Here is a 20,652-nt window from a genome sequence, read left to right on the forward strand (position 1 = left end):
AAATCGTTGATTTCTATGTACCATCAATACACGTTTAAGTTTAGGTTACATCGTGCTAGAATTATATCGTAAATTTATCGTATCGTGCACGCGACTTCTATAATGCTTTCGTCACGCGCGTATATTTTCATATACATCGTATATAATGATTTATATTTGACGATATAGTGTAGTTTCTGTTTCTAACTCGGGCGGGGTAAGCGCAATACTTTTCGACGCGTTATCGTCGATCTTTGTCTCGCGTTTCGATCCTTTCGCTTCTTTAGTATCCGTTTCCATATTTATGTTTCCTTCAACGACTTCGTAGTTCATTCGCGGGCCTGGTAGACCCGTGGTAGACCGTCAGCAATCGCGAATCCTTGAGCGAAAGAATGAAACGTGCGTTTAGACGCGAACGTCTCAGGGGCCATTGCAGTGCGTCGATCAATGGGTACGGTCTAGTGGAAAATCTTCGATGAATCCAGTAAAAGTCACACGAAACGCTCGCAATGACCCTCGGGATCGTTTCCTCCTTCTTCGTCTTCCGGAAACTTCGTATATTAAATTCGCGAGTGATAAAGGAATCTCTGTTGTCAGTCTACGAGCTACAAAAATTGCGTGACTTCTAAACATCGAATATTTCATTTTTTTTTTTTTTTCTTTTTTTCTTCAGTTGCCATTCATGTTGCCCGTAAAGTTAGTCTGGTAACCACTTGCCGATTGCTCTTCGTATTCGGCTCGACCAGCGAGCCTTGGAACGATTGTGCATCGTTAAATAATTAACACGTCGAAGGAAGCGTCTTGATTTTTAATTCGCCGATTTTTTCGACTTTTTTACCGATTTTTAGAATATTCTTTTGCCAACAGAATAGAGAAAATTCTGGTTCGTGTCGATTGAGTTGTTCGCACATCGTGATCCATGGTCATGAGATCGTGAATTATTTTTGTAAATCGAACATAAACATCAAGACGCTTCCCTGACGAGAGAAATACCTAACATGTTCACTGGTGAACATGCATGCATATTTATCCGATCGAATGCAAATCGGTTCGTACGTTATCCACGAGACTCGATCGAATCGCAAAGCTGGATCAACCAGAGCACGCGTTTCCGTGACAGATATCGATCGTCTCTCGTAATGTCTCCGTCGATCCTTAATTTATGGGAAAAATGGACCCTCATCGTCCCTGCGGGACGTGGCATCTTCGTTTTCCTCCTTCGTCTTTCACATTTTAATAATTCATGAAAAAAATAGAATCTCTCTTACGTTGCTCATTTTCGTAGTCTCCTCATCTAGATTTTCTAGGTTGTCTTCTGTGAAGCAGGTTTGCACAGGTACACCCTTATTGCTAGAACCTTCGTGGACGTCCGCGAACGAATGCGAGGAAGATGAAAAGCCATCGCAGCGAAAGCTCGATACCCCGAGGTATCGACTTGCTCCTCGATTGTGTCTCTCATTCGTTACACGAACAGTGAATCGTTTAAAATCGGCTACCTTCGCGAAAGGCAGAGTTTGTAAAGGTTAAAAAGAAACAGTGAAAAACTGCTATTCTATTGTTAGTGAAAATACGAGTCATCTGGACGATAAATCTGGAGAGATCAGAGTTTGATTGTCTTTCATTTCAGCGCCGCTGGATCGCGATACGCGAACAAAATGGGGGATCCAACCGAGTCAGCCGGTACAACGGAACCCCAATAGTCGAAGCCTCGTTTATCGTCGACGAGTTCCAGTTAAATGCATTCAGTCCGGCAGCAATGGAGGTATCGACCGTGACTATCTGACTTGGACTCCCGTTATCGCTCATTGTCTCGTCCGTGAAACTTTTACCAGTGAACGTAACTCCATTGCTGCTCGCCTGCTTTTGTCTATAGGACGAACTTCGACGCTTGGCCACCGACGATCCATCTGACGGTTCTAACCGTCACACTCTCGACGATCGAGATTCCGAGGTACGCGAGACTATTGAAACAAATTGCACGTAGGTAACGAAAGAACTCGCGTTCGGTCGAAGACCTGTTCGAGAAATGGCAACAAAGGGCTAAATAAGGGAAGAATTTCGAATAAACGAAAGCTGTCAGGAGGAAGAGTGACCGGTTCCATCAGGAGATGATCTTCACGACGGACTCGTTCTCATCCTTGAGCAACAGGCTCAGTCTGAGATCGAGTTCTCCGGCCTCGAGGGCCCATTTTTCCCGGAGCCATCATGGAGAGTCAGCGGTATGGGTGCCAAGCGTGTGAATCGGGAACAAGGGGTACCAATCCACTGTCAACCGTGTCAGTGGCAGAAGGTCGAGGCTCACCTCGGCCCCACCTAAGCCTTGATTACTCTCGAATGCTTGCTTTTTCTCCCATAGCATCACCAGCAGGTTCCTACCGAGCACGTCGCAGCTGCTGTACTTGATGGTCTGACGGTATTGCGGGTTCCTCGAGTGCCGTATCACGCGCGTTTTACGCTTCTGCAGCCACCTGTCGCCGTCTCGGAGATACGTTTTCACGTAGGTGTCTGTATATAAAGAGTCGAGTTAATTGTTAATGCTTTTGCACGGTAGTACTGGAGGATGTGTTTTCTGTTGGTAAAAGCTTTTATATAGTTCATATTTCGCTTTGGATGGATATTAGGTGGAGTTTGATAGTACTGACAGAGTAGCATGGTATACTAGAGGTACTCCTCGAGGAGTATGAAGAATGTTTAATCAATATATGGATTTCAAGGTTTATATTTTTATTGTAAAATTAGAAAATTAAGCACACAAGTTGGAAATATTTGTGTTATACTACTATACTGTTGAACGTTTTTGAAGAGGCATAGAATGTTCTGTAGTGTGAGAGAAGAAGTGCAGATATACACTGGACACGAAACAAGGTTATATTAGGTATATAGTGAAGAGGAAAACTGAATCTATACTACGTTAATATTTGAACAGAAATATCTTTGTGAGCAGAAATCATACGATAACATTTGTTAGACCAATATAAAGGACAATTCTCAAACTTTACATTCCTAGATTTAATTCTTACTTAGGTGCTTTTAATTGTAAAAATTTAAACGTTTATAGTTTCACTAAAAAATTTTTTTCAGGGGTCTAAATTACTAGGAATCGAACCACTGAAGTATCCAATTTGAAGAAACTCCATGAAAGTTAATGGACGATTTTTCATTTTCAAGTGATTACATTTTGAACGAAGAGTTCACTACTGACACGATAATAACTAAGGAAGTTAATATGCTAGAATATTATTCAGGATACAGCTCTATTTACACACACCAGTCCAGTTTATTCCAAGTGAAATCAGTTGGCAACGAAAAATCGCACGTTGATTTCCATGGAATTTCTGAAAACTCAAAATTTCTGAAGACTTAAGTAATTCGATTCGTGGTAATTTGGACCCTGAAAAGCATCCTTTTTGTTTACTAAGTAAACACTGTTAGACTTTAAAGTCACAGACCTTTACTTCTTAAAAAGGTGTTAACGTGTGTAAAGGTGTTGAAAGGTGTCAATTTTTTAATTTAAAACACTCAAAAGATACGTTCGACGAAAAAGCTTCTAGAGCAGAATGGAAAGTCGCTGAGGTTAGTTTAAAGCATGTCAATGGAAAAAGTTAAAAGTTACCTGGTTCTTCTTTTTCGCCGGGACAAATGTCTCTGGCACATATAACCTCGACTTCGAGCGTTCCCTTGCTTAGGCAGAAACCCAGTTTCACCTCGCCGTTTTGACCTCCTAAAATCCATGAAAAATTCACACAATTGACCTAGGATTTCTGTGAAGGGAACCTTCTTTGATAAATTCATTCTTCCTTCCTTCTACGAAAAATTTCGTATTAATACGAACAACACGCGAAAAAGAAAATAAATATTCGTAATATGAAATCAAAGTAGAAAATCGTTCCCGAAATTAAGTTAATAAATTATTCTGAAAATTAGATCGACATTGCGAGGTACCAAAGTTTTGGATTCTTTACCAGGTATTATCTTGAATCCCTTTGGTGGCACTTGTCCGCGACCTAGCTTCGCGTCAATGCCATTTTCGTTCCTCGTCGGCTGACTAAAAGTGAAATAGAACAGAAATGCGAGTGGAGATTAATATAGAGTGAAATGTAGCAAGAGGTATAAGAGTATACGACAGAATAAGCCCAGAATATACGAGGCTGGACTACTAGGACGCTATTTTCTAAAGCTAGAAATCTAATAGACTAAGATGTGAAGCTTACGTTACGATTTCATCGTTTTTCTCGTTTCTATTAATTTTTACACAGAGCTAAGTTTTAACGTGTATCTGTAAAGTAAATGACATTAGAACGTGGACTATATATAAATGTTTCGATTGATGTAACAGAGTTCATAATTTGTGGTGTACCATTATTCCCCGTGCCGTTTATGACGCTCGTTAACTTCAAACACCATATCGCGTTCAATTTACGTAGCCGGTTTAACGATAAGTTTACGACATTCCTTGAAGCTTCGAGAACTTTTTTATGGGCATAGCTTAATTAAACAGCTTTAAAATTGACGAGGTAAAAAGCACCTCTTTCACTTTTCGTTAACGACGCGATTTCAAGTTAGACATAAAATTTTTCTGGCAGTTTGTAGTCGAAAGAAGTTATTAGAACTACTATCTTTATTAGTATTATATGGTGTTAATGCGTTTGAGAAATTTTGTTAAAGATGTTGGTTATTATTTGGTGTAAGTCAATTAGACAGTTATTTAAATAAGATCATTTCACTCGTTGAATTGCAAATAACGTGAAAGCAGGAACTAACGTAATTTATGTAGAACTATTAGTCTATTAATTAATAGATCCTTTTGAATATTTATGAAGTTATAGGGTACAAGGTACATTCGCAATTTTTAATATTGGCATTAAAATTACTCGAAAATTTTAATCGGAATGTTAGCGTAAACATCGATTGCTTAAATTTCAATTAAATAATATAGTTATCTCATTATTTTTACAATTTTTCCAAAGAAATTTCACTGCTAGTAAGGAAAATATGCCGTTTAAAATTCTCGATACCACTTCCCTTTGTTAGCAATCCTTTCAAGATACAAAATTTGTCTTTGCTTATTTGTCTGTGGTGAATATGTGAACCGTATATTTTGCGATCCAATTAATCAATAAATTAGAATTTTTAAAAATTCGTATTTAAACGTATGTTTTTCCTTATGACTACGGATTTAATTAAATAGAAATTCTACTCTATCAAAATAAAATCTGACCAATTTAAAATTTGAACCTCGCCTGCATCCCACTAATACAGGAATGAATTCAGTTAAATCGTGCTCGTAATTTTGATTTATACATCCCTTTGTAGCTTACCTCCATTTGTCCTCCTCCTCTGATTCACTGTTGCGATCATAAAACCTCTCCGGAATATTCATGATGCTGTCTTTGCGCTCACCCCGCCCTGTGAGTCAGAGAAAAATATTTCCTTTCTGTGACCTCTGCATCTCGCGATTACCCGCCCACCAACCTGCGTGTCGCGTGATTTATTTTCTTTTTTTTCTCCGGAATAACACGTTGATTTTTCTGTTTGCCCGTTGCTCGTGACAGGCAGAAAGAGATATCCTCCCTCGTTTCTCTCCCTTAACTCCGTGTACGCTCGCACGCCACACGCAGATTGCCGAGGAGTCGTTGCTCGAAATCCATTTTATGCATACTGAATCTGGCTGTCTACTCGGGGATTCATACTTTTCGAACAAAGCCTTACGTTTCACAATCAACGAAGCTCTCAACTTGTGTCAAGTGTCCTCGGAATTGCAAAGCATCCCTTGCTGCGCGTACTTAGGTATATCATGTTCGTGAGATGTGGAGTGAAAAAAGAAAACGGAGATTGAGATTTCGTCGAGGGATTGTTTGTCGAGTATTTATAGAGTCGGTCGAGATATCAAAACAACGCACGACGATCTATATAAATACTACTCTGTGGGATTATATCCAGTGTCTTCGAATAGAGGTTGTAGTTATTAGTGTCGTTGGAGGAATAAAGGTTTAATGTGTCGATGAGTAATAACATTTATATAGAAGTAACGAACAAACTGTTCGAGTATCTTCAGTCGTTTAGAGATGAATGGCGTTATCAGGGTCCACACAGGGATGAGGGGAAGACTCGAAGATAGTTCGAGGATTCTTATAGTAAGAGAAATTCTTGTGCAGCTGTAATTGTAAATGAGTGGTGTGCAGGGTAGATGACGTGAGAATTGTCAATCTGTTTATTTCAACAACTACGTTTTCATAGAAGGTAACGCATCTAGTAGTAACAACTTGCTTTCAACTCACTCGCGTCGACGCGCTGCAAAGTTGCGTGAATTTGTGAAATTTCAACGAAATATGTGCAATTTTTCGCTTCTTCTTTATTACTACTTTATTTCGAATTTAAATATTTACAGACGTCATTTAAGTTTTGGTCAGAGAATCCAAACCTCAACAACCCTCAGGTATATACGAGTACATCAATCATCAGACGCGAATGAGTTGATAAAGAACTGTATGAAAATTAAAGTAGAACTTTTTGCAGTCATCAAAGTGTACAATCAAAGAAGGGAAAGATAAGAAGAAATCGTCGATAGGGCAATCGTAAATTTAAAAAATATATAAAAAAAAGTAGAACAGTGAACCACACCAAAGCCTACTTACGCTTTTCTTAGCTACGTGTTGCAAAACTCTAGCTAAGAATGGAACAGGTACGTCAACTGTAGCTATTTCTTCAACGTCTACCAAATTACTGCAATTTCGAGATTGACATTGCTATTACCAACTACCAACTACTGTGTTTATCCGACCTACCGAGTCTACGTGAGGCAGGTACAGTAATTTATAGTGTGATGATAGGTTGTAGATAGGTTGTAGAGACACGTATTACAGTTGTGGAATTAGTCATTCGATCCAGCAACATTAATCATGTAAAGTTGACTCCTATGCGGATGGAAATTGAATCATTGATACTTGCACGTGCTATTATGGTTGATTCGAATTAATGTTACTGTATCTTCTAACATTGCTATCGTTAAATGAACTTCGAGAACTGGAATTATTATGAAGTACCGTATTTTTCTTAGTATTTTATGGTATAATCCATTATTTTACCTTAGTGTATGTGAGATATCTATATACACAGCATTTGGAGGAATATTAAATAATCTGAATAAATATTTAAATAAATATCGTATATAGGAGGATACAAATATATTATTTTAAATATATTTATATTTCTGCAGTTAAATGAATATCAAATTAAATATTTAAATTGATATTTGGATTTTAATAATATTTCAATGATTCTTTGTTTCTATTATTATATCTATATTTATTTGAATGTACGCAGAGATTGATTAAAGTTTAATAGCCAGCGTTCAGTAACAGCAACATTCCGATAGATATCTGAGAGTCATGTCAGAAATCTGTCATCAAGCATGTCTGGTACGAATACCGATAGTCTGGTTGGAATCTATCGGAAGATTATGGCAGGATTGAAATTAATGGGTCAATTTGTGGCATGTTTGATGATCAAAGCAGTAAGCTACAGACGTACCTCTTTGCATTATCATTTAACTGAGAGAATTCAATTCATGATCAGAATTCCCTTTACTTTATCAACGACAGATCGAAATACGCGACTTGCAATGAACATTATATTTTTGTACGCAATGATACATCATTATTGAGACATTCCTCTTGACATTAACCAGTGATAATTCCAAAGTTTGAAATTTATTTCGTATCCACTCTCATATTAGATTCTGAATGTTACCATGCTTAATAGAAGGAAGCAAGTAGTATAGGTCGATCATTATTGAGCCACAAGCACGTAACTTCCTATTTTCTTCCAATTACTTTCGCAAAGCATTCCCATGTATTTTTAAACGTGTTCTCTTCGTGAAAAATAAATTTACGTTCTCAAAGTGCACTTAAAGACACATCGACGTTCGGTTTATCTTACCTAAAATCATGACTGTAGATATAGCAACGAGTGGTTAGCGATCAAGTATACTCTACCGCTAATAATACAATATTAAACGAGCACTTTAATCTACGAAGCACTACGGATGCGAGTAGACAGGAGATCGGAGCAAAAGGGCAGGAATGGGAATAGAACTGCTCTGTAACACACGAGTCTCCTACAGAAATAATACCTTGACAGAAATTTACCGAGTACAGGGTGCCTTTAAATATCGGTACACACTTACATTTAGAGCAAACGTTTCGAGCATATTACAATTATCCGTGGGAACGTTTTACGTACTTCCCATATAGTTTCTTTCTTAATACTCTAATCGAAAATCTCCTCCATCAAGAAACAAGATTTCGATATCGGAATACCATACCAAATAACAAAATTTAAAAAAAGGCACACACACACATACATTGCTTCAAAGATTTCGTCTCGTATATCGAAATACGATAAAAGGATTTAAAAAAAAATAAATAAAATAAAGTCAGTTACCAAAATACTCGTCGATTATTGAACCCAGCAGAAAATAGAATAGGATAATCAGCAAAGTGGAGCGAAGAAATAAAAGTGGGCAGGGAGGTGAAAATATAACGTGGAACCGGAAATAACGTTCCCGTTTAACCAGAATAGGCAAACAGATAAAGTACCTAACCGGTAGGCGAGGCAAACGTGTGGGCAGAGGGGACGAAAGGAAGAGAAAAAGATGGAGAGAGGAAGACCAAGTGGAAGATAGGCATAGTGTGAGAGACAGAGAAAGGAGAGACAGAGCGAGAGAGAAAGCGAGAAAATGTATCTTACCGGAAGCCCGTGACGGTGGTCCACAGTGTCCTGTGGTTATTTATCGAGGTGGTATGGAGTGCGGCAGTGGGAAGGAGGCCGAGTTACCGGTCCTCGGAGATACAGGCTCGCACTGATACACAGTAACCGTTGGGACTACGCACGCTGTTGTCGTTGATCGATGATGTTGTGGTTGGTCGGTCGATCGAGCCCACGATTCGTCGTCGATCGGGGTGTCAGGATGGTGACGATGGCCGATGGCGTTTCGACCGAGCGAACCGAGCATTTTGATCGACCGTGTATGCATGTCAGAGATTGCCGGACGGTGCCGACCGAGAAAGGAGATCAAGAAAATCAACAAAGAGACAACATTGACAGAACACTCGCGCGGCGTTCTTCGTCAGCGGATCATGAGAGAAGACGAACACTCAGTATAGTGGAGAACACGATCAGCGCATAGCTTTTGGCACTTGGCGTTTTGGTGGTTTCAACGTGAACGAGGAACCAGGCCTGGCGGGGTGTATTGTATAGAGGTCTTATTTTGTTGTCTTTTTTTTCGTCTTTTGTTTTCAGTTTCGTCTTTTCGACACGTTGACAAAGAGTGGCGTGCAAAGGCACGCGAAGGAACCATTGGGAGCAAGAGCGAAGGAGAGAAGAAACCATGGCGTTTCCTCCATCCACTTTCGACCTCCTCCGTTCGTGTTTCCTTTCTATTTTTATTCGCGTTATTTAGCCTTTGCTTGCTTGTGTATTGGAGTTTTGTGTTTCTCTGTTCGCCAATCACTTTGTTTCTCAGTCTTGTCGGATGATGTCGGGTCGTTGGTGTCTCAGGCTGGCACAGGCGGAACGAGTACTCAGCGACAGGCAACAGCGGCGCAACAGCGATCGCACAGAGATGAGCATAGAGCACAGATCATTGCGACGAATGAACTTTTGGAAATGCCAGCTTCTCCAATGAATAGATAGACAGACAGACAGAGACAGGATGACGATACCGCGATTTCGCACTGTTCGAACGCGAGGCATCCGGCTACGTTCTAGACGATCGCACTTTCCATAGTATCGACGAGTGGCTCGCTCGTTCCGAACGATTAATCCCTTTCAAACGATCGAGAACTTCGAATTATAGCAAAACACGTGTGAGTTATCTTTGGCTCGAGTGAATCGACGTCCAAGTTTTTATTCTTCCAAGCTACGTGCATACGTCGTGGAGACATGTCTCACGTCCCTGGTCACGCCGAGATAGTACGTCTAGCAGCTACTCACGAGATCGATATCACGTAAAGAACAATGAAAATATTAACCTGTTAACTGCGTTACACGTTGGTCAGGAGACCAACATTGTCACGGTCCCTACAGTCACAGTTCTTGACAATGTTTAAGCGAGAGTCAATTTCAGTTAGATATACTTCAAATCAAGAAAATGAAATTAAAAAACTATATGTTTCGAAACGTAAATAAATTGAACTCATTTATTTTTAAGAACTGAAGGAGAAGATATAATATATGGAAGAATTAATTATGACGTCTATCAGTGTAGTACAGTACAGCTAACAGGTTAAATAAGGAGCATCTGAGACTTAATGTGAAAATAAATTTTTAATTATTTTTAATTAAAACTTACGTCATTTCGAACGAAACAAAAGCGAAGACTCTCGAAAGCAAACGACAGAAGATTTCTAACAACAATTTTCGTTCGATGATCAATCGTCGATTGTACAGTATCTTGGATATTTCGTCAAATAAAGAGAATCGAGATAAACGGATAATAAATGACAATTGGACTGGTCTTTTACGATTAGTCACCGTATATAAGTTAACTATTCAGAACTCTTTTTCGACTATATCATTTCTATCGATGCACCAAACAACGCTAGCCTCCCTTCCAGGCCGATCCGTTTCCGGTTCGAGAAATTTTTGATTCAGTATTGTACGAACGAGACTCTACGGGGACTAACTTGGACGGAAATATTGTTAGGATACTTTGTTCGCTCGGTCAAATCGCGCGAGATCGATGGGACGTGATTACACGAAGGCACACGGACAGAGGAAAATTGAGAAACAAACAGTGTGAAGTAAAACGTGAGGTGAGAGAGAGAGAGAGAGAGAGAGAGGACGAAACATGGTATCGCACAGAGAACACACATAAGTGTAAGATAATAAAGGGCCGTGAATGACGTATGAGAAAATGCATAAAAATGTACACAAATGATACGGACCTACACATATATGCAATGTAACATTCGTCGGTGAATTTACTGATTCTATGCTTGTAATTCGTAGTGACATATTCGAGTTTCTAGTAGAACTTCAAGCAGAGAACAAGTTTTAGTTTTAACAGACTTAGGGCAACGAAGAGAAATTTATTTTCAAGGTACACCAAGGTATATGATGGTATTAGTATTATCAATAACTTAATATACTTTACCAGCTTTATTAGGCATTTATGTCCAAAGAATTCTTCGATTCAATGGTCCAAAGTATATTATAGTATCAATAATATTAATACACAGTATGGTACACAGTATAGTACTATATTTGCGATATAATATATTACAGTATCATTCCCAGATTTATTAAGAATTTATTTTCTGGAAGAAAGATCTTTAACCTAGTATCCCGAAGTATACTACAATATTAATACAATATTATAGTAATAATATTAACAGTATTATAGTTAATAAGATATCATATTTTAAGTATTATTTCAAGCTTCGTAGACTACTTTCCAATGAAATCTACCAAAAAAGTAAATAAATTTCTCGAAATGGTACCCATTCGCTGTGACTTGTCATCAGAATGATAAAAGGAAACGCGAATCACGATTTCTGAGAGTGCTATAATCATTTAGTTCTATATACTCCGGTGTCGCGTTAAGCAAATCGAATAGAATCGGATGCAATCGAATTAAATCGAATCAAGGCGTTTGATAATTACTCTATCCGGTCTAATTCGGTTTACCTTGCCACTACACGGATACATGTACGTCCGTGCACATACATTTATTCGCATGCGTACGATACGCACGGCGCCGGCCAACGAGGAAGATTCGATCCGCTGATCGGCTGTTGGACGAAGATGGATCGAGCCGACCGACGATCCAACGATCAAGAACGGTGGTGGTGAGAAAATAAGAGAGATAAAGAGAAAAAGAGAGAAAACAGAGAAGAAGGAATATAGAAATAAATCGACGAGCGCATGAAAGACAGTCAGACAGATAGACAGACGGACAGACAGGCAAACAATTGCACGGATGGATGAACGAACTGACGGACGGACGAACGAATGGTTAGGCGAAATGATGGCCAAAAGAGAAGCAACGTAACCATACTCACGGCTCTCGCGTCTTTTGTCTCCTGAGAGACTCATCGTCCTGCCAAGCTCCCTCTTAGCCGCTTTCAATGATCGCAGACCCTCTAGAATCTCTTCGTGATCCCTCATTGGTCTGGTGAACGAGCTTCGTCGTCGATCACGGTTGTAGGGCACTGAAATCGGCATGTCAGCCTCTCCCATGCTTCCACCTGGAAGTATTCCGTTGGATATGTATGTAGGGATACGTTTTGATGGGCAAATATAGGGAATCAAAGAGGTTATTAATTCCAATATATTTTATTTACCAACTAAAGAGACCTAAGAGTAAAGATACAAACTAAAATATCAAACTAATTACACAATCCACACTTGCACGTCAACTCTTCGAACTCTCATCGACTCGACTTTCTTTCAAACCTCGTATCGCACTTTCACCAACAGGACTGTCCCAGGACAGCCCTTGCACCCTCGTTTAAACCTTGCACTCTATCTTCTTTCATACTCGAGCTTTCTTCCTCAATCACGCATTTCCCATAGCCTCGCTCCCGATGGGCCACGTGCTTTAAACATTCAGGCACCTTTCGCTCTTTACTTGCATTCCATACAGTCATAAATATTCCGTTCATCCGATCACAATATATAGTTTTATGGAAACTCGAATAGTTAGTTTAAAAATTGTTAACCAGTTTCTAAAATTAAATTAACTATTTAAATTAAACAAATTAATAACTTATTTGTCATATTTCACTGTTCCTCGATATATAAAATTAAACATTGAATGGACCTCTTTTAATCTATTAAAATACGAATAGAGGCAAATGTTGAAAATTGTTTTAATAAAACTCGTTATAACTAATAGCACTTCGGAATTCAACATTCAAAGCGAAAATTAATTATTTCGCGAGCTCCCGTGCATTTTCATTATTTTGAAGATGTGTTCAGAAATTGAGTAAACAGGAATGAATTACCATAATCCAAGGGTAGCTTTGAAATCGAAGACATTGGGAAATAGAATCTGTTCGTTTGAGGGCAAGGACGTAAACGAAGAGAAGTGCCATGGGCGACCTAAAATTTCCACAACGATATCTCGTCTCAATGGAAGTTTGATTTTCAACTATGACCCAGTTTTTACAACATATAATGCTAAAGTTAAACAAGCACGATTCAATCTGATCTGGATCCCATAGGTTTGTTATTCTCTTCCTTGCTTCAGAAAGTCTGTTTAGTAAAAAACAAACAATTTAATGAATTCGAAGCATAAAAGTAGGCTTTAAAACACGAAGAAGCATTTCATGCGAAATAAATTTAGGTGAATTAATTATTAATTTAATTTGAGTAATTTTAATTTGAATAATTATAATTCTCTAGCGTGAACATATCTTTTAAAACAACGCTTTTGATATATAAATACTTTTATGGATTTTAAATACATTTGTCTACCGTCCAGCGAATCGTAATATTTATTTAAAATTTCTTTTTTAATTTTGGTTATAGCCTTGTGACGATTTATTTTATGCTCTATATTCTGTGGGTATTACAAGGATTTTCCTGCACAGAAATAGAAAGATTGAAATGTCAACGAATATTCAGAGAGATTCTATCGAAAACTACTAGAAAATAATGGTCCCTTCTTCACTCTTTGGATTACACTGTGTATTCTCGCGCTGATTTGACTTTTTCCAGATATCGACATTTTCATTATCACTTACTTTTCACACATATTCGTTCCCTAATGGCATTCCTCTGCTCGTAATAATGGACGTACAATTATAAGAATTCATTCGACACATTTCACTCGTTTGTAGCTCATCGATTTTTACGGTATAATAATGTATGCGCGATAACGGTGTTCTAATATTTTATGAATACGATATTTATGGCCAGAATTAATATTATTTATACGGTAATTTAAGTCGTATAACTCGTTCCGACAGGAATGATAAATTGACAGAAAAAAAGTAATACATAAGTAAAGGTTTTCAAAGCAATTCAACATTCGAGTGAAATATTGGATATAAAGAAGATTCATATATAGCATGTAACACGGGACAAGTAAAAACAGAATAGATTTATATTTTGAAAGCTAGAATTTGTATCTGGTTGATAGAAAGTGAATGATCGATTGAAACAAACCTGGATTTATTGTGGTACTGACAATACGTTCTACTGTACAATACGCATTCGAATGGTCTATTTCACACAGACAGGAAGAAAACTATATACATGATTGAATTCTCCATTGAAAACACAAAGTGTGAGAAAAAAATGACAGGTAGTGCTAGTGTTATCACATTGATAACTTACTACATTCCTCACTAATCTGCAGACAAAAATCAGGAGATTCAGAGTCCACAAAAGAACTGACAGAACCTTCACCAAATTAAATCAATTTTCATTCATTAAATAAAACAATATAGGTTCGTTGACTAAACTTATTTACCTAATTCTGCAATAAATTATAAGTATTAATAAATACTTGTACAAATATCAACAAACAGTCTCACATCTGTTACGTTTAACGAGTGAAATATTTATGTTAAAGCAATTTGTATGAAATCATATTTTGTATACAGCAGAAAGTTCCAAACCTATATCAGCGTAGTTATGAACCGTGGTGGCGCTAGTGTGTTGTCTCGTGCGAGCAAAAGATCATCAACCAACCGAATCCTTTTATTTCCCACTTAAGGTTGATTTTAACTAATATTATATAATACATTGGAATATTTTTTTCTCCATTGTTAATACATGTTTGTAATAAATTATTTTCCAATTTTGCAGGTATGATCTTGAAACTCCCCTTTTGTTATATATACCTATGCAAACCCTCAAGTTTAACATGTTAATATACTTCACTTGTTAATAGCATCGAATGTAAACCTTCGAATACTTTCGTATATGGCCTTAATTGTAGGTAAGACAATTAAACTATTCACTTACGTTTGCTGTCAGTACCTCCTTGGCTCTGGAAGCTGCTCCTTCGGCTACCAGGCAAGGATCTGCTATAATCTCTGTTAAGTTCGTACGGTTCGACTTCTAGCTGCTCGGATTGGCTGGAACCTCTCCTAGAATTTGCATGCCAAGCGTGATCCGGGTGCAGGAAACCGAGCTCCGGACTTCCGCTGTCGCTCTGTGTATCGTCGCTGTAACTTCTTTCGCGCAGCTCCGTCTTTCGCAGTAACCTTTGGGCAATTTCCATAGAAAGAGAGCCGCGGGGAGAGCAGTACGGAGATTTGCTCGCGCGCCGGCCGCGAGGGTCTTCCAGTCGATACCTGCAAACGATTCCGTTCGAGGATTGTCGAGGATTGTCTTCGTGTAAGCTTAAGTTACTGTTGGAGACACGAGCCAGTATCTAGGGTAGTATATTTCGGGATTAGAAAGACGCTTAGTTGGCGCGGAGATGAACAGTTCCTTTTAAGAATATAATTTCTTTGGGTAATAATATAACGTGATATTATTTGTTAAAGTAAGAGTAGTGTAATATTTTACTTACAGTATGCGGTATAATCTTTAAAAATTTTAGTAATTCGTTATACAGACATTTTTGTCGAGGAGTGTAATTTTAGAAATGAAATCGAAATTTGATATTCATTTTTTAGAAGAGAAGTATGAGATAAAAATATCGAATTTGTGAATAAATTATTTATCCAGTTCACGATGGGGTTGAGAAGATTTGAGTAGAATTTACAGGTCTCGACATTTTTAAAAAATCTTTTAGAATAATATTAGTATTAACACCAAAATTAGCTACATATAATATATATCTAAATATACTTCTATAGTGTATTTAATATATATTTAATATATTATAATAACATTTAATGTAGTAAAATGAAAATAAAAAATCAACGCTAATTTCGACAAAAGCAATTGCATGGTTTTAGTAACTACGAGAGAAAATGTGGTGTCATTTTGATTGGTTTGATAGTTCCAATATTAGGTTACATTTTTATTGTATAGGTTATCGAAATTCTACCAAATTCGTTTACATTGAAATGTCATAGATCAAATTTCGTTTCAATTACAGGGTAGTTATCGAAATATCCATTCAAAATTGATGTCATATTCTCTTCGATATTGCAGATAATAAAATTCACGATTGCATGTGAATAAATATGAAACTAATAAAAGGATACATCATTGTATTTTGATCATTCTAAAATACTACTTACCAAACCGCCCTGTCATTCTCGAGAGCTCGCTGCAAATCAACGGTGCATTCGCCGAGAAAAACGTTATCGCCATCGGGACAGAAATCCCAGAGAGTCACTTCGATTGCTCGCTTCATTAAGCTCTCTCCATCAACCCCGGAGAAGAGCAATGTTGCATTCCAAATTGGCTTTTGACTTGGCTCCGCGACCTCGGTTTTCAAGGTAATTTGATCACCACTGAAACGTATATAACATTGAAGTATCGATACCTCGTGCAAAAACGTGAGGAAATCGACGTAAATAATTAATTATTTTAATCCGAGAGAAACCTAATCATCTACGACATATTTGACGAAATAATTTTCCAATTGCCTGACCAAGTATATGTTTATCCCCTGTTCAATTAAAGGTTCATCATTCTTACTGATGGTGTTAGAAATAAAAGACGAAATAATTTTCCAATTGTCTGACCAAGTATATGTTTATTCCCTGTTCAACTAAAGGTTCACCATTCCTACTGATGGTGTTAGAAATAAAAGTGTGATTATTGTTTCAAATGACACGTTCTTCCAATTTATTTTTAATTCTGCTCGTTAATTTCATTAATTAAAAATGCACTTCTTCATGTGCTTTCAATTTTAATTTTATTACACCCCTGGGAAGTTGCGAGGTTCTGTGATTAAAGCAAGGGTGAAATAAATATGATATCAATTACAGCTAAATTCTCAACGGAAAAATTTTTTCCGAATTATTCTAGATCTCCTAAGGAAGCAGAGGATGACAATTGTTCATCTAAGGAACGATGAGCAAGTTATAAGGAAGAAAATTAATTCCGTCATTCATTTGATGCTTAGCGACTTCTTTTCCTTCAGTCGAGGGTCTATTGGTAAAATAATCCTTCAAAAAATTGTCTAAAACGACTATTTAATTATTTACCAAGATTATAGTACATTGGTACATAATAAAAATCCTGTCAGCAGACTTTCACCACACAAAGGCATAACGACACATCAACAACCACTGATATTCGATTACTTCTCTCAAAAATTACTTTTCAAATGTGTCAATGAATTTTAATTTTCAACTTATCAAATCAGAATGAACACCAATTTACAGTTCACCTGTCACCGTCCAATCTCTTTAATTACAGATATCCCTCGAGATTCACGAGGCTAGAGTTACACGATTTTACACAAATTTTTATCAGAAGGGAGCAAATAATCAGGATTTCTCATATGTTTGAACTCGTTACTTATCATTTCCATTTGGAAAATGGAAATTTTAGTCTCGACTTACACGGAAGCTGTTAACACGTTAAGTGCCTAGCCCGTCTTGCTTGCCATTCCGTTCAGGCCCAGAATTGGCCGTCAAGTGGGAAATACTGTACCAATTGTTATAACAGGAATTCTCAAACGTTAGTTTCAAAGATGGCGAAGAATTTAACACCAAAATTTAGCACCTTTTGGTCCTAGTTTGGGCCGGTCCCTGAGGACCGATCGGGCCCAAACGGAAAGTCTAGCGTCGGTCCCTGGGGACCCGCATGGCATTTAACGTATTAATCGTGTAACTCGAGAAATGCCTATTATTTAACTGCTAGATTTCTTTCGGGCAAGGCTTATTTACATCGAGAACTATTCGTAGTTTAGTCAGCGAAAAATTCTTATCGCCGTTTTTAGAGTGTCTTACCAAAACGGAACCAGGCCCAATTTCGCATACGCTTCCGGTAGCGTACCATATCCCGTGTCCTCTCTGGCGCACAAGTCGTCAGCCATGAAAACGGAAACGATCAGCTCCTTGCGATCCGCTTCGTACGAAACTTGAATCTGAACCCGGCCCGTCACCTGCTTCTCTTTCGCGATTTGCTCCTAAAATAGAGGAGAGGAAGCTGAAGATTCGCCGCTTGAAACGACGACGATCGATAAGACTAATGGCGAGTCTACGAACGAACAAAGACGTGATCTCCGTTTCCGTGATATCGAAGTCGTGATTTCGAGACCATGATAGTCAGATGAGCTTCGCAGAGAATAAGAAAGATTAGTCGAAAGATCGGACGTCTATGTTCCACACGTAACTCCAACGTGGAAATTAGAAAGCGGACTCATTCCATCATGCAGAAGCGACTTGTTAAGGAATATTCTGTCGGTTAAAGGCAAAAACGAACAATAGCGAGCAAACTATGTGTGATGCACCGATTACAGACTGTTCTGGTCGTGTCAAGAGTAAATTCTACGCGATAGCTCGCGTTTCTGCTCGACAGCTATAGCTACGGGAGCATGGTAGCGGGTATCAGTGATGAACAGCTTATTATTGTTATATCCTTGTTTGCCATACATTCGGTTAACAATGGAACTTTCGATCCGTCATGTATATCCAAACATAATTTTACACGGATGATTATAATTTTGGATACACAAATATGGTCTAACTTTATAAGTGACAATGATAATTCTGCTGAAGGCTCTTAATTTTTCAAATGCACGGAGTAAAATATCTGAACCCTGTTTTAATAACATTGATAATTATTGGGTTAAAGTGTCGCATAAAATAATAAATTTATTGATAAATAATATTCATTGGAGACTTAAATAGTGCTTCACTGATTTATTAAAGAATTTTAGGAATACAATCCTTGAATTATTCTTGTACACTAAATACATTTATTAAAAAATTTTAGGAATCCAATGTATTTAGAGTACAATGGTAATTCTTTTGATGATTTAATAATTAGGAAATATTTTGAATGATTTGGTATTATACTTCTAGCTTTAAAATGGCACAGGAATAAGTTACGTTTAATGTGAATTGAGAGCGGAATTCATTAATTTCATTGTTAAAGGGTATTTTAAAAATGTATTCAGGGAACGAGGATAATTCTTTTGAAGTCTCAACGAGTTGAAGGTACCTTCGTATTGTACGTAGAAGAGAATTTTAAATGTCCCCGCGGAAGGTGAATAATTCAAGGTTTTTAAATGGAATTGCTAGTAAACCGACACCTGGGTCTGAAGCTTTTGGTAAGCTGAGCAGCTTCAACTGGAAGTAATTCAGAAAATAACCTGGCGTTTGAAGTTGCCACAAGGAAGACTGTACTATTAACCGTTACGAGCGAGTCTATCAACAAGTTCCTACCATGAGAGCTCTTGCTAGGTAATTATGTTCTAGCTATTAAAGTTGAAATTCCAAACATTTATAAAAAAGTTTTTATTCTTGTATATAATATAATAATCTCTTTAAAGTAAAAGTAAAAAATAGAAATTACTTTAAAAATACCATTCTAAAAATCTACAAATTTTTATTTAAGAGGAATATCACAATAATTTGAAAAATAATGTGGAAAATAGAAAATTTTGATGAAAATAAAGGAAAAGTGTAGCTATACAATTCTCTATAGCAATGTTGCCTATAGAGGTGGATTTGTAGGTGATCACTATGATGGACGTTCATAGCAGAAGAATATGTGCAAATGCAATTCGAAGAAGGAATGAAAAGTACAAAAAGAAAATCAAACTGTTCATCACAAAATGAATTTTGCGTGCATTCTGCATACTACAAAACATAGTTTTTTGCAATATTTGAAACCTTTCCATATTTTTACATAATACAAATTTCGAGCACTTAGGAAGGTAGCAATTCCATTTAAAATTCGACGGAATGAGATTATGAGAATTAAAGTTTCACGCAATCTTGAATAATTAAGTACTCAAAACTTCGTCAAAATTCCAGCTTCCTTTACAAGGAGATTAAAATTCAATGCACTGTAAATTCCAAAGTTCCTCGAATACGTGGAAGAAACCAGACAAATTCAACTGTTTTTTCAGAATATCAAAAATCAACTATCAAATTTTTTCCTCCCTCGTCAAATAAAGTTTCATAACGACGCACGGAATTTCAATATTCCATTCCATGGGATAACCAATATTTAGTTCAACACATTGTTCTGACAAAGAAAATTCCATCGAGATCACAGTTGTTCATCACTGATCTGCACGATACAGCCAAGAAAAACGTTCGTTTCCTTCTTTCGCGATAACTGCACGCGTTTCCTGTTCCCGGCTCCTCTTCCGGTCCACTGGCCGCTGACGAATTCCTCTTCGTCCTCATTGTCTTATCGCGATCCTACCGTTTTCTCCTCTCACGCGAGGCAACGCTTCCTCATCCGCACGTGCCGTTTTCCCGGACTGTACGTTCTGCTTTGTGCCTGCTGAAATCAAAAGGTCTACGCAAGCGAGGTGTGCGTGTGGTCGCGGCGCTTTTTCGGCCTTAAAAGTTTCCATCGACGCGCAGTCGAGATTCAGATGGCGGCGGAAACGCAGCGAACGAAGCGGAAGTAACGATCGACCGTCGTAGCTTTCGTTCGAGTTAGCTTTGTCGGTCAAAATTTTGCTCGTTAGTGAAAATTTGTCGATCGCTTGAATTTTTTTTTTTTTTTTTTGTTTTTATCGTAGCTTTTTGGTTGGTCGCCGGGACAGGTATCGTTTCCCGTGCCTCA

At 37.7% G+C, this 20,652-nt stretch overlaps 1 protein-coding gene across 1 annotated transcript in view; it reads right to left on the bottom strand.

Annotated features, from left to right (window-relative positions):
* Positions 1-1,931: 1,931 nt before the first annotated feature.
* The window catches only part of Fife (regulating synaptic membrane exocytosis protein fife), a 150,494-nt gene continuing 131,773 nt past the window's right edge, over positions 1,932-20,652 (bottom strand). Inside the window, exons 15-22 of the mRNA XM_017906390.1 lie at positions 17,853-18,031; positions 16,188-16,403; positions 14,956-15,287; positions 12,042-12,227; positions 5,298-5,385; positions 3,942-4,024; positions 3,593-3,700; positions 1,932-2,484 (exon numbers count right to left, since the gene is read on the bottom strand). Coding sequence (XP_017761879.1) covers positions 2,183-2,484; positions 3,593-3,700; positions 3,942-4,024; positions 5,298-5,385; positions 12,042-12,227; positions 14,956-15,287; positions 16,188-16,403; positions 17,853-18,031 — 1,494 coding nt within the window. The 3' untranslated portion in view covers positions 1,932-2,182. The remainder of the gene's footprint in view (positions 2,485-3,592; positions 3,701-3,941; positions 4,025-5,297; positions 5,386-12,041; positions 12,228-14,955; positions 15,288-16,187; positions 16,404-17,852; positions 18,032-20,652) is intronic.

Source organism: Eufriesea mexicana, unplaced genomic scaffold (assembly GCF_001483705.2).
Source record: "Eufriesea mexicana isolate 0111107269 unplaced genomic scaffold, ASM148370v2 scaffold5379, whole genome shotgun sequence".
NCBI lineage: Eukaryota > Metazoa > Arthropoda > Insecta > Hymenoptera > Apidae > Eufriesea > Eufriesea mexicana.